At 40.8% G+C, this 13,855-nt stretch overlaps 1 protein-coding gene across 11 annotated transcripts in view; it reads right to left on the reverse strand.

Moving 5' to 3' along the window:
* Positions 1–13,855, reverse strand: part of KIDINS220 (kinase D interacting substrate 220) — a 91,232-nt gene that overhangs the window by 57,198 nt on the left and 20,179 nt on the right. For all 11 annotated transcript variants that reach the window (XM_077750971.1, XM_077750972.1, XM_077750968.1 and 8 more), the window contains exons 8-15: positions 13,371–13,469; positions 11,699–11,797; positions 10,323–10,421; positions 7,052–7,229; positions 4,321–4,485; positions 3,028–3,207; positions 2,042–2,207; positions 50–201 (exon numbers count right to left, since the gene is read on the reverse strand). In XM_077750971.1, the coding sequence (XP_077607097.1) occupies positions 50–201; positions 2,042–2,207; positions 3,028–3,207; positions 4,321–4,485; positions 7,052–7,229; positions 10,323–10,421; positions 11,699–11,797; positions 13,371–13,469 (1,138 nt within the window). The remainder of the gene's footprint in view (positions 1–49; positions 202–2,041; positions 2,208–3,027; positions 3,208–4,320; positions 4,486–7,051; positions 7,230–10,322; positions 10,422–11,698; positions 11,798–13,370; positions 13,470–13,855) is intronic.

The raw sequence follows: 13,855 nt of genomic DNA on the forward strand, positions 1-13,855 counted from the left end.
CCCCCCCCACCACACACACACACACAAAGACGGAGGAGGGAGGTCCTACCCTGTGTATCTTCAGTCTTGAACACTCGAAACAGTCTGGTTGCCAAAAAGCCAAACTCTCTCTCACAAGCATCCGAGAGAGTCGCGATCATTTCAGCCATCGACGTTTCTCCACCTACACTGGACAGCCTGTTGTAATCTGTAAACAAAAACCTTGGGTGGAAAAGAGGAATAAAATGTTACACAGATATCTAAAGAAACAATTTCCACCTACATCATCTCTGTATCACTTACCCTACATTTTCTTAATGTCCATTTTAAAATACTGTGTTTAAAATTCTGAGGAGGGGGGCACCTAGGTGGCTGAGTCAGTTAAGCGTCCAGCTTTGGCTCAGGTCATGATCTCGTGGTTCATGAGTTCGAGCCCGGCATGGAGCTCTGTGCTGACAGCTCAGAGCCTGGAGCCTGTTTCGGATTCTGTGTCTCCCTCTCTCTCTGCCCCTCCCCCGTTCTCTGTTCCCCTCTCAAAAATAATTAAAACACTTTAAAAAAATGTTTAATAAAATATAATAAAATAAAATTCTGAGGAGGGAAAAGGACTTGTAATTAGGTATCTTCCACTTCTAACATCTTAAATACTTGTCCCAGGGAAAGGCAGTAACCAAAGTTAAATCCAGCAGAGTTACAAGACTTTAATTCTCACTAAAAGCGGCAGGGTAACAAGAGACAACAGAGCTCCGACAAAGCGTCAGACGCCTGTGACAACAGGTCTCAGGCACACTGACTGAAAAGGACGCAACCAAGAGACCTGCACAAAGTGTGCGAAGTGCCAATAAAGATTTCAGAATGGTGAGAGAATCCTATAGTTGTTAAGAACTAAATGCCATTTCAAAACTCAAGTTTTAGAATCTTTTATTTACAGCTTAACCGTTTACCAGGGATTTAGAAGTTAGTTGTAAAATATTCTTTTCACTGGTGTTCTGAAATGACTGAGTTATCTGTGTCCTGACCCTCGGGGGGATATGATTTCTGCATCTGGCCCCTTCTCCTTGGTCATCCCTACATGAAATACCCATCTCAACATAGCGATAAGCAGTGCCTTCAAAGTACGAGATCCCACTGTACTATACTGTGCGACCTTGATTTATACTATTTTAATTGTTCTGACTTTAAAAAAAAACTACCTCATTAATTTAAAATGTATTTTCTGTAAAAATATTTCCCCCAATGATTTCATTCTACTCTGTATGTTTTCTCACCTTTTTCATTTTACCTTTTCATTTATAAATCCCTCTCCTAATACCTAATCATATGCGCTAATCACACATAAGTTTTTGTCCTTATTTTTGTCTTATATTCATAGTTTTAATGTTTTACCTGGGTTGGCCTATTTATTTTTCTCTTAAATTACACATTTCATCTTACAATAATTGAAAAATTCTTAATCATTTCATATACATTGAACTATTTTACTGATTTCTATTGAATTCCTCTGGCTTTCAATTCTGTACTTTTTTTTGTTTTTCACTTGATGTTCCTCTGGAGCCTTCTATCTTTCCTTTATTCTTGACATATGTGTTTTCCACCATTTCTGAACTGTTTTCTCATACATTTCCTACTTGATAGTAACAATTTTACATAGGCAAGTCAATACATTTCCCCGTGAGAAAAGAGTTGCTCAGAGAGCACACTGTGTTGCCGAGGTTACGCGCTAACATAACAGGGTGCAGGGACCCATCCAAGGTCCTGCGCTCTCTTCAAAGTGTTCCCAAAGGAAGGAAAAGGTGTCATAAATGGGGGCGGAGGGAAAGTTTATGCTCAGATAAAATTTGGTAAATCAAAGTTAACCAGATATTTTTAGGAAAAGAGGACTCCGATTCTTTTATGTACACGAAGCAGGTCCGATGTGAAGTGTTTCTCAAACCCGCTCAACCAGGACATGCTGTTTTATTTCTCACATAAAAAGTTCAGGAAACCAATGTTTCTTGGAATGGACACTGAGAAATGAGGCTTCATCTTACTCAAAGCTACTTGCGTCACAGGACCAACTCACCTCACAGGTAAAGCCCGCGTGGTCTGCTCCGGCAGTTCAGGTGGGTTCACAAACATCAACTTGAGGAGCAGCTCCAAGTAGCCAATGTGTCTCGCCAACCTGGTGCTGAGGACCCAGGCCCAATTCCAACTCTCTCCTTCCCTCCGGCCACCAAAGTAAATGACAACTGAAAAGTAAACAATTAAAAAATTATTCAAAACAATCTTTGCTCAAGCAGCCTCTTTTCTCGGACTGTCAAATATCAAGCAATGGGAGGTAGGCTGACATGACTTTCCCTGGTCCCGGGCTATTTCCTGACCTCCGCAAAGGAGTCCTCAACTGAGTAACCAACACAGAGAAGGCATGTGGAAAACAGAAAGTAAACTAACTCAAATATAACATGAGAAACACAATCAGAAAGATAATGCCTTAAACAGAAACACCACTTAGTTCAGACTCAAGGGCATATGGTCTGGGGTACATCACTTTTTTACACCACCGGCTCCTCCAACAGTGAATCTATTTCTCCTTTTACAACTGAAGATATCCCCCAAGAATAGGACTAGATTTTACTTTTTTTACTTTGTTTTTAGATACAAAAAAGATGACAGTCATGATCAAATGCCCAAGAGCAGCCAGTGACGGCTATGACGACTTAACTTTCCAAAAAGACTTAAGTACAGTAAATCATTAACATCTGAAACGTGAGTGTAACAAATTACAGCTACACTTCTGTATTAACAAGCACTCCATTAGTGCTGACAGCTACTCCAGCCAGCTGGTGACAATGCTCCTCTAGGCCACTTATAGCGAAAAGATCCATTTTCTCACTTAATTATGAAAATCACTTAATGGAGGGATATGGATAAGTATTTAAGAACCACAGATAATATTTTATATTGTATGAATACAGATATATTTAAGAGATATAGATACTATTTTAAGTAAAACAATGAGTCTTGACATTGTCTCTCTTTTTGGAAAAAATAAAAAACAAAAAAACTTACTAAAAAATATATATAAGAGAGCCAGGAAACTCAAGGATATTGCTATTCCAAGGTTCAGGTCAACTGTAAAAGCGAACAGCAGGCCAAGCCCTGCGCACAGCAGCAAGGTCAGAAACACTACGAGCCAGGAGAACTGGAACAGAGGCTCGATCTGTTGTCCCGCAAAGGTCTTCATTTCATCTGAAAGAGGAGGAGGGAAGCCTCAGTCCTGTTTTGTTTCAGAAATACAACTTTTTTTTCCTCTAAGCTTTTATGTCAATTCTAGTTAACATACGGTGTAATATTTGCTTCCGATATATTTTTTTTCCTTCAAGTTTTTTAAGAAATATAACTCCAAACTGAGTTTGAAATGTTCACATTTTCAGCAGAAGCATTTGCTGGCCACTTCCTAAGTCCCCATGGTGCTGCTCAGCCAGTGTAGACAACGTTCTCTCCACAGAAGCCTGCGGGCCTCCTTCCCCAGGGGCACACTCAGCCTGGTCTCACCTGCTCTCCGGCTGCACACTGAGGGCACAGAAACCCTTTCATAGACTCCCCTCTGTCAAGATTTTGTTGATGCTTATTTTTTGTGGTTTGTGTTATATCAGCAATAAGGTATTGCTTCCACACCCAAAACTGAAAAACATTACTTTGCTATGTGTCTTCCAACTACACACCACGACCCTTCCTCTCTCCTCCTCGGCCCTTCTCCTTCCAATCACACCTGAGAATCATGGCTCTTCAAGGTGTGTGTTGAGCCCAAATGAGCCCTGAACAAGTCATTGCTTCCACAAAACCTGGGAAAAATTTTACAGCAATACTGAAACCTGCCCTTGAGGAATGAGTAAGATTTTGCCAATAAAAAGTGGGGGGGGGGGGTGCGGAGGGCTGTCTAGGAAGCTCCTAACAGAGGGAGCAACTCAGGCAAAGTGTCTAGTCTGTTCTTGCAAGAGCCAACAGCCCTTGTGACTCTGCCTGCTGCACGGGCACCCCCAGGAGCCAGTGCTGGTGGGGAAGCCACGCGAACTGACAAGTTTAAGAAGGGCTCTGCATGGGACGAGTATAGACACCACATGCAGGGGCGCCTGGCTGCCAAGGGGCCTTACGCGTATTATAAACACAACCGGATTTTGTGTTAGGAGGAGAAATCAAACGATCGTGTGCAGGATCAGCTGGAGGGGAATAAAACATTCAATTTAGTAAACTGTGCAACACATATATCCCTACATGAAAATCTATTTTTCTTTACTTCAGAAAAAAACACCAGAAGAAACCTCACTATATATACAGGCTTTGTACAAATGTGCCCTTTACCTTCTAGTTTCTTGAGTAAGAAGGATTTGCCGCTGCCCCACTGGGCATACAGCCCCACACAGATGGGCGGCTGCATGGTCGGCTCGCTGAGGATGTCTGCCAGGGCGCTGCTGTACAGATCGTAACCGAGCATGTCGCCGTCGGTCTCGGTAGGAGACAAGTGCCCTGTGATTATAAACACACCATTTCCTCACATTAAAAAGTGACACCATCACTAGAAAGGAACATCAATTCTCATTTATCAATTATTTAATGAGAAAAAAAGCCTTATTTGAAATGGTTAGACCTGTGTAAAAATAGGGTCAAAGACTCTTAAATACTGCATTTCATTGAACTTAAGATACCCCCTGCTTATTGTAAGATGCATCATTATTATGTACAACTAAGAAAGAAAAACATGTTGCCATTTATGCCACATGCTCTCTTATGCATCAACTGCAAGACACATTCCAATCTCAGAGATTTCAAATGTGGAACAATGTTCATTTTAGAATCAATAAAATGATTAAAACACAAACCAGCACATAGGAATGAATTTAGTATGTGTAATATCTATAGGAAGAAGCTATTAAATGTTACCTTAGAATACAGTAATCAGGGAAAAAGACACATCGTGTGGCCCCAGGCAGACAGGTTCAATGACTTCACGACAGCAATTCTCACCAAATTAATGTATCACTTTAAGACAATTCCAATGAAAAATCCATGGGAATTTTTGAAAAATTGAAAAGCCAGAAGAACACATAGGTTTAGCTAAGAAAAAATATTAAAAGACTACCAGAGAAAGAGTAGTTGTTTCTGGAGAAGAATAAAAAATATACTACAAAGTTGTAACAATTAAAGCATTGTAGACCTAGTACAAGACTTAAAGGACATTTCACACCAGTGGACGAGGAGGGAATTAGTAAGTGATGCTGGGAGAGGCGAACCATCTGTTTTTTAAAAACTAAAATGAAAACTCTATGCATCTCATACCTTACCAAAGTAAGTTTCTGAAACATTAAAAAATTAAATGCAAAAGGTAAACACCTAAAAATGCTAGAAAAAGATATAAGGTAAAAACATTTTAAATCTGTGTGTGGAAAAGGCCTTTCTCAATATAATACTAAGGCCAGGAATGCAGGAAAAGACTGACAAATATACTTTAAAACTGTGTAACTTTTAGATGAGAAAAAACAACCCCAACACTATAAACAAAGAAGGAGTCGGGATATACAGGATGGACCCAGGATAAATATCCCTAACATATAAGGATACTTAAAATCAATTTTTAAAAAATATCAAAACTCAAGAGAAAAGTGGGCAAAAGATAAAAGAGGAAAATGGCAAAACTACAACTAGCCTCTGAACATAAGAAAAGATCTCAATCTCACTAATAATTTTATAATGCAAATTAAAGGAGTTTTTTTCTCTTATCGATCTGATTAGCAAAGATTAAGGAGACTGGAGATAGCTAGTGCTCACAAGGTTACGGGGAACTGCACTACATGGCCTGAGGCAGAAGAAATGATTACAACCATATAAAAGTCTACCAACACTGTGAATGTCCAATGACTTGCCAATTCTACTTCTGGGCATTTACTCTAAGAAAATAATCCTAAAGGGGTGCCTGGGTGACTCAGTTGGTTAAATGTCCGACTTTGGTTCAGGTCATGAGCTCATGGTTTGTGAGTCTAAGCCCCGCGTCAGGCTCTGTGCTGACAGCTCAGAGCCTGGAGCCTGCTTCAGATTCTGTGTCTGCCTCTCCTCTGCTCACACTCTGTCTGTCTCTGTCTCACTCTCAAAAATAAATAAAGATTTAAAAAAAATTTTTTTAAACAAAAATATAACAATATTTAAAAAAAGAAAAAATATTTTAAAATGTAAGAACTCACAATACAATAGAATCATACTTAAAAATAATATCTAAGTAAGAAGCTCAACTGGAAGGCCATGGGTTCTACCATCTCCTGTTGGTTTCTGAGACTGTTGGTTTCTCCTAATTCTAGTAGAAAACTGTTCCATATTTCAAAACGTCACATATGAATGACTATATTATATGCGCATGCACATTCTTTTCAATCAAAACTATCTTAGTATAATATTCAAATCATCATTCTAGATGTTACAGAGGGCATGAAGATAAGAAGAGATAGTCCCTATCCTGAAGAACTTGGAATCTGAAGGGAGAAAATTCTAATAAAATAAAAGGCCATGAACAGTAAGTATTAAAAAAGGAAACATAAAAACGCTGAAGCATTCAAACGAGGCAAACCTCTGTCAGGTTAGGCAGATCAGTTAAAACGTCCCTGAGAAGGGGACCAGTGACAGGAGGCTTGGAGGGAGAAGACTGACGAGTAAGGGGCGGTCCTGGGAATGGAGAGGGCAGACCTGTGGCGGCCGGGACACAGCAAACACGGGGAACTCGAAGTGCTCAGGCCGCACAGAAAACAGGGCACGCGCTGATAAAAGCACGAAGTACGCCTGGGAGAATCCCAAGGAGAAGATTTTGAGAAACGCAGGCGAGGTTTTCAGAGGGCTGACACGCTGACGGATGACCCCGGACGTACCCGACGCAGGACACGGCACGAGAGCTTCAGACAGGAAGGAGGATTTTCCACAGCAACACAACGGCTTCCTCAACCTTCATAATCTCCAGTGACGCGATAAAAGACAACTGCTATGGGCCCCTTAACTTTCATGCGACATTCATTTCTTCAAAGCTCAGTCAGGAACAAAACCCCATACTTACTGGCTCCGAATATTTGGGTTAAAATACTTTTCTGATGGCTGCAGTCAATGTTGTAGGGAGTCTCGCCTGCTTTGTTGGGCCTATACAGTAACCTTCCGTCTTTGGGATTTCTCAAAAGAAGCTCTGCCAGTTTCCGACTCCTCCCACGAATAGCAATATGCAAAGGCGTGTCTCCTTTCTGTAAAACAGGCAGGAAATTTGAACTTTCATGTATTTTACATTTAATACATACAGAGTAACAATTTTCTTGTTTTGTAAAATAATATAAAATCGGAACATCTCGTATTTTTAATATGGAGTGAGTAAATAATGTGGATTTTTATCTCTCTTCTTTGTAATTTCTTTCTCTAGTTCCTTACCTAGCTCTTCTCAGGTGTTCTTTCTCCCACAGCTCCGCAGAATGAGGTCATTCTTCCCCCCTCCCCTCAACTCACTGAGAGAGGAGAGGCAACAAGCTCTCTCTTTGCGGATCCACTTCCATCTCTCATCCAAATATTTATTTGTCCACAATGTCCTTCACTTTCCTCAACTAGTTTATATTCTATTGCACAACTCTCTTCTGCATTTGTCTAGAAAGCTTCACAATCTATACTGATACTCATCTGACGTGAGTGATCTCAACAGCGCCCACGTTTGCCAACGAGCCTCCATCACGCTAAGCCCTGAGCTCTGTCCTACAGTCCTCTCCCCTGGAGCCCCATCACACTCTGTGCGCCCTTCTCTGGCCAGTACAACCTCTCCTGCTCTCCTCCCTACATCAGCCTACCTTCTCCCCGTATTAGAATCGCCAATCACATTAATATTCACATCCGACACTCATGAAAACATGTAAAAACAAACAAAAACAAAAACTGAGCCTCATGTCTACAATGTGTTCTCCCACTTTTTACTTCACAAACACCTTCTCTTGAAGACATTGATCCAAACAGTCAACAAACTGCATTCTCAGTTCTCATCCACCCTGCTCTTTCCAGAAACACAAAATAAAAATGACCTGCAGTATTCTTCCTATAGCGGCTATGGCACAACCTTATCTTGATTGTGACTTTCTTCTTCTGCTTTGGGTCTCCTTCTTCCATTTCTAGAGTTTCTTTTTCCATCCTAAACACACGGCACAATAACTGTGTATTGAGCTCACTCTATGTAAGTAAGACACCATGCTGGATACTTAGAGGATATAAAGATGGAAGTCAAAACAGTCCCTGACTTGAAACGGTTCTGACCTCGGCTTTCACCTTTCTTCCCACTGATGACCTTAGTCACACCCATGCAATTCTCATCTCTTGGTAACTTAACTGCCAAATTCTGACCACTATCTTTGATTTCTTGCCCAAATTCTTGCCCAATGCCTACTGGTCATGGCCTGCCGAATGTCGTATCAACCCTCAAACTAAACACATCTACACCAGATTTCATCATTTTATTTCCCCACCTGAACCCCATTTCTTATCCCCTGTGAGAAGGTAAAAATATCAAATGTGGCATTTCTGCCAGACACAAGGTTTCTGAAAATGCAGGGAAGACATTAACACGTGCAGCCAATGTGTAGAAGAAAAACCGAGATCTGTGACAGGCTAGGTGAAAATAGCATTAATCTTCATTCTTCATGTATCTTTATGAAATTCTCTACAAAGAGCCAGGATCGAGACTTCTACAGGTTTGTATTCCAAATTCTAGCATGACACCACCTCACCAGTCCTCAGGAAGTACGTGTGGAATGAATGAACAACTGCTCCAAGTATCACGTGTACCTGTCAGCAAGCATGTGCTGACTCGAGGTGATACACAGAGGACACGGAGACAGAGCACTGCAGGAAATCTACTACCGAGTATGCAACAAATCTTTATACATGGCATGTTACAGAACTAATGAGGCCATGTGGAATCTTAAAGGGCACTTAGTCCAGTGGGTTTATTGCAAATTAGAGGATCAGGGCCAGAAACAAGTCAACAGTGGAATGAGAAAAACAGGCAACATAGGAAGTTTTCCATAAACCTAAATATATTCAATTTCAAAATCTCTTTGACTTTGTCATTCCATTCCTAATTTTCAATATTAAAATTTCCTTTCTTTTATAGGACATTATACAAACGTGGTATTGATGGGTGGGAATATTTTTTGTTCTATTTTTCCAAAAACAATGCTGTTTGTTGATAAACTAAAAAGCAAATACATACTGATTCTGTGTCTTTTTATTTAATTGTCTCATAAATAATAGAAAGATAAACTTCCATCTATTATGGATTAGGACAGCCCAAATCATATCATACACTTAGATGGAAAAATTTATTAATATTTCTTACTTTGTACAGAAATCAATTCAAATTCACTCCTTTTAGGGAGGAAATCAAATGAAGTAGAAAAGAACTCCACTTAAAAGGAAAACAAACTCACACTGGGAATCAATTCTATATGAAGTATAAGCAATTTCAAGTTAAATTTACCATGGGGGTGCTTGGTGGGGGCACCTGGGTGGCTCAGTCGGTTAAGCGCCCAACTTCAGTTCAGGTCCTGAACTCACAGCTCAGTGCTGACGGCTCGGAGCCTAGAACCTGCTTTGGATTCTCCGTCTCCCTCTCTGTCCCTCCCCTGCTCGCACTCTCTCTCTCTCAAAAAAAAAAGATTTAAGAAAACAAAAAACTATGTGGGCGCCTGAGTGGCTTAGTCAGTTAAGTGTCCAACTCTTGATTTCAGTTCGGGTCATGATCTCGTGGTTTATGGGATCGAGCCCTGCATCGGGCTCTGTGCTGACAGCGTGGAGCCTGCTTGGGATTCTCTTTCTCCTTCTCTCTCTGCCTCTTGCTCTCTCAAAATAAATAAATACACTTTTAAAAAAATAGGAACATTTTTCTAAAAGAATTATGGTGAGGACACAGTAGCACATTTTACGTCCTGTTAGTGGACACAAATGCTTGCCTGCTCTGAGTCCATCTTCTCCAGCCCCTCAGATTCTTTCCTCCTGTTTATCTGCAACCAGCCTCTCCATGATGACGTCCCCCTCGGATGGTAGTGGATGGCAGCTCACCATAACTGGTATGAGCAGCAGAAGGAAGACCTGAAGCAGCCTCTGTAACAGCACACCGAGCCTGCCCCCTCTCCAGCACGCTGTCAGGACAGCCAAGAAGAGACTGCAGCGCCAAGACCCACGCACATATCCTAGCAAGTAATCTCTCCCTCCACAACATAACACCAGCCCCCGTAAATCCAGCAAATATACAGGTCAGTCTACCCACAGCCTTCCAAACTGTTCTCTGCGCGCGGATGTTTTACCTTATCTACAGCCGATACTTTAGCTCCTTTATCCAGCAGCAGCTCCACCACTTCAATATTTCTCATCTTGGTAGCCTTTATAAGAGGTGTTTCACCATCCTGCAGGCACAGATAAGAAGGTGTGCCAGATTAACAGCATTACTCTTAAATGTTTCAAGTCACGTGAATGCACATGTAAGAATTCAAGTCTCTGACTGTGGTACCAGTCTATATCAAAAATCCCCTTCAAGTAACACAGCCATAAAAACTAGTAAGAAAACTGCTTTTCCTTTCACAACTAATCATTTGTATAGAAATCATCTGGTGTCACTCAGCCAAGAATGGAATATGGCTCAGCGACTTGTCAGCCATTTTTGGTGACAGTCCCCTGCCCCTCACTGATGTGGCCATACCCCAGGCTCCGTCACGGACCTCTGGGGCAGCACCTCCAGAGATTACGTCCCATTCTCACCATCTTCCCACCGACTAAGCCACAGCTCAGCCAGTGTCCAGGCCGGCCAGTATCTAGATTTTCCAGAAATCTTTACCAGCGTCACTTCAGGTCTCTGTGCACCTACGGACCCGTGTGTAACGGGGATAACAATGTGATACAAGCAGCATGCCTCCCGAGAACCTCAAGAAGGTTCGTGATTTTTTCAAGATCAAATGAAGGGAAAAAAGAAGAGACCATACATAGCTCGGTGCTGAATTAGGAGAGACAGAAACTTGGTCAGAACCCACAGATGGTCACCGAGGTTGTCACACAGGTCCAAAAATAACAATGATTATCAAGGCGCCACCCACAAATCAAAAAGTAACCCAGGAAACTTTCTGCCCTAGGGCACTGAAGGTCCCATCATCAGTATAGAAAGAGGCCGCTCCCATTCTGTAGCAGATAAAATAGAAGTATCACATGGGTAATGCCACAATTTGTTAATTCATTAGGAATTCCTGCCACTTCAATCCAGAATTCCAAATATATTTTTTCCGCTTGGAAAACTATTACACATAAAGCCAAATACAGTTGCTAAAGTCTTACAAAGTTTTATATTTTTCACACGATTTGAGTAAAACAGACCAAGAACCACCCTCCTTGGTCTTTTAAAAGGAAATGTGGTCTGCATTCCAAGCAAGAGCATAAAGAATTCTGAGGAAATGGCCTGCGTACAATTTATGAATAGCTGAGATTGTATTTTCGGAAAGCATCTAATTTAAAAAGTAACAAATTACACACTGTATTTTCCCATGAATACACGACTTCTCAGGGTACAAAATTACTGTCCAATTTGATATAGACTCTTGCCAGGAAAATCAGTATGACACGGACGACCGAAAGAAGCCAGCAGCACTGATATTCCGCACTGGGTCTTACTAGAGAACAGAAATGTCCTTGATACCTTTGTGCATATTTCAGTGTCAGGATTGCACTGTAAGATGTCTCTCACCATCGTCGCATTTCCTTTCTCTACAGCCCAATATAAAGCAGTTTTGTTGTCCTACAAAACAGACAAAAATATACAATCACTTCATATAAGATACAATACTGGGAAACTGCTGTTTGTAAATGTAAAACATCATTTTTAACCTTTCTGCCAGGAAGTGTTAATAGATCTCACCAACAAACTGGAAAGAATATCAACCCTTATCTATTCAGCAGCTAAGGAATAGTCTTTCACTCGCTCATTTTCTTGAATTTTCTCATCCTATTTTTCCACTATCCTTGCTGAAAATACCAGTCTTTCTTTTCTCTATGTATCTAAATCCAACCAATCTTTCAAACTTTACTCAAATTCTACCTCTGTCAAAAGGCTTAATGCCCTCTTTCCCTACCTCAAGACTCTTACACTTGAACCTTTCACAGACAATCATTTACCATCTTCGACCAAAAAGCATCACTTTATATGTTTATGTAAAAACATAAAATATGAACAAAACAAAGTGAAACCTCCCTACCTAAATATGATGATTCTTACAGATAAGGATTCCACATTAAGTCCTTTATAACATCTGGCATAATACTTATTAGTTTGATTTTAAAATGGAGGGGCACCTGGGTGGCTCAGTCAGTTAAGCGTCTGACTTCAGCTCAGGTCATGATCTTACGGTTCGTGGGTTCGAGCCCCGCGTTGGGCTCTGTGCTGACAGCTAGCTCAGAGCCTGAAGCCTGTTTCAGATTCTGTATTTCCCTCTCTCTCTCTGCCCCTCCCCCACTTGTGCTCTGTCTGTCTCTTAAAAATAAATAAATGTTAAAAAAAAACTTTTTTAACGGATTTAGGGACTCAGTGGGTTAAGCATCCAACTCTTGATTTTGGCTCAGGTCATGATCTCACAGTTCGAGACATCAAGTTCCATGTCGGGCTCTGTGTTGACAGTACGGAGCCTGCTTGGGATCCTCTCACTCTCTCTCTCTCTCAAAATAAATAAACATTTTTTTAAATGGATTTGGATACAATATAAATGCAAGGAACTGAGCAGAAATGCAGAGTGTCCAATAACCAAATGGGTTAAGTACAGATTTTTTTAAACTAAAGCTCTTAAACTATTGGATAAATTCCCAACCTTAGGGGAGCCTTTACCTAATATTAGTAATCTTTGTAGCTCTGTGAGCTATGGCTTAAGCAAAGTCCACAGCCACTATCAAGTGGTCCTTGGAAAGGCAAACAGAACAGGGAAGAAGGAGAAGAAAGATAAAATAGCAAGAATGGAAGAATATATGGATGAAAAAGAACAGGGGGAAAATACTAAGGGGAATAAATAAATTGCATGCATTCAAGCACCAGCAACTGCCTCAGTGTCATAAACTACTAATTTCAGGATTGATATTTACACATTCATAAAAGAAGCGTGTTTGAAAAATACGAGCTGCTAACATGCTCTAATGTTATCTAACATGACATTAATAGAGAAATTCTTTAAGAATGGCAGTGAAACTTAATATAGGCATCCATTAAATATATTAGGGTCTAGATGTTTATCTCCATAGCAAAATTAGAAGAATGACATTATGATCAGTCAACATGTACAACTAATTATGCTCGGAGATCACAGCAGCAGAAATAACACACACACCTGTCCTCTGATGTCTATATCCGCATATTTCTGGAGAAGTGCTCGAACAATTTCCACATGACCACCTCTGACAGCTCCAATCAACACCGTATCCCCACTCTAAAAAGACCAAAAAAAAAAGGTAAACTGACAAGAAGAACAAATAAGAACAAATAAACACTGTTTTGAAGGTAAGGCTAATCGTATTAATAAGTATTTCTCCAAAAATTTCTTGGATAAAAGAGTAACTCAAAATAAGAGAAAATTTTTAGTTAACTAATGTTAATATCTAACGTTAAGAGCCCTTAGAATGAGGGGCGCCTGGGTGGCTTAGTCGGTTAAGCGTCCGACTTTCGCTTAGGTCATGATCTCGCGGTTTGTGGGTTCGAGCCCCGCATCGGGCTCTGTGCTGTGCTGCCAGCTCAGAGCCTGGAGCCTGTTTCAGAGTCTGTGTCTCCCTCTCTCTCTGACCCTCCCCGCTCACGCTGTCTCTCTCTCCTAGAAAT

Source organism: Crocuta crocuta, unplaced genomic scaffold, assembly GCF_008692635.1.
Source record: "Crocuta crocuta isolate KB4526 unplaced genomic scaffold, BGI_CrCroc_1.0 scaffold129, whole genome shotgun sequence".
NCBI classification, from domain to species: Eukaryota; Metazoa; Chordata; class Mammalia; order Carnivora; family Hyaenidae; genus Crocuta; species Crocuta crocuta.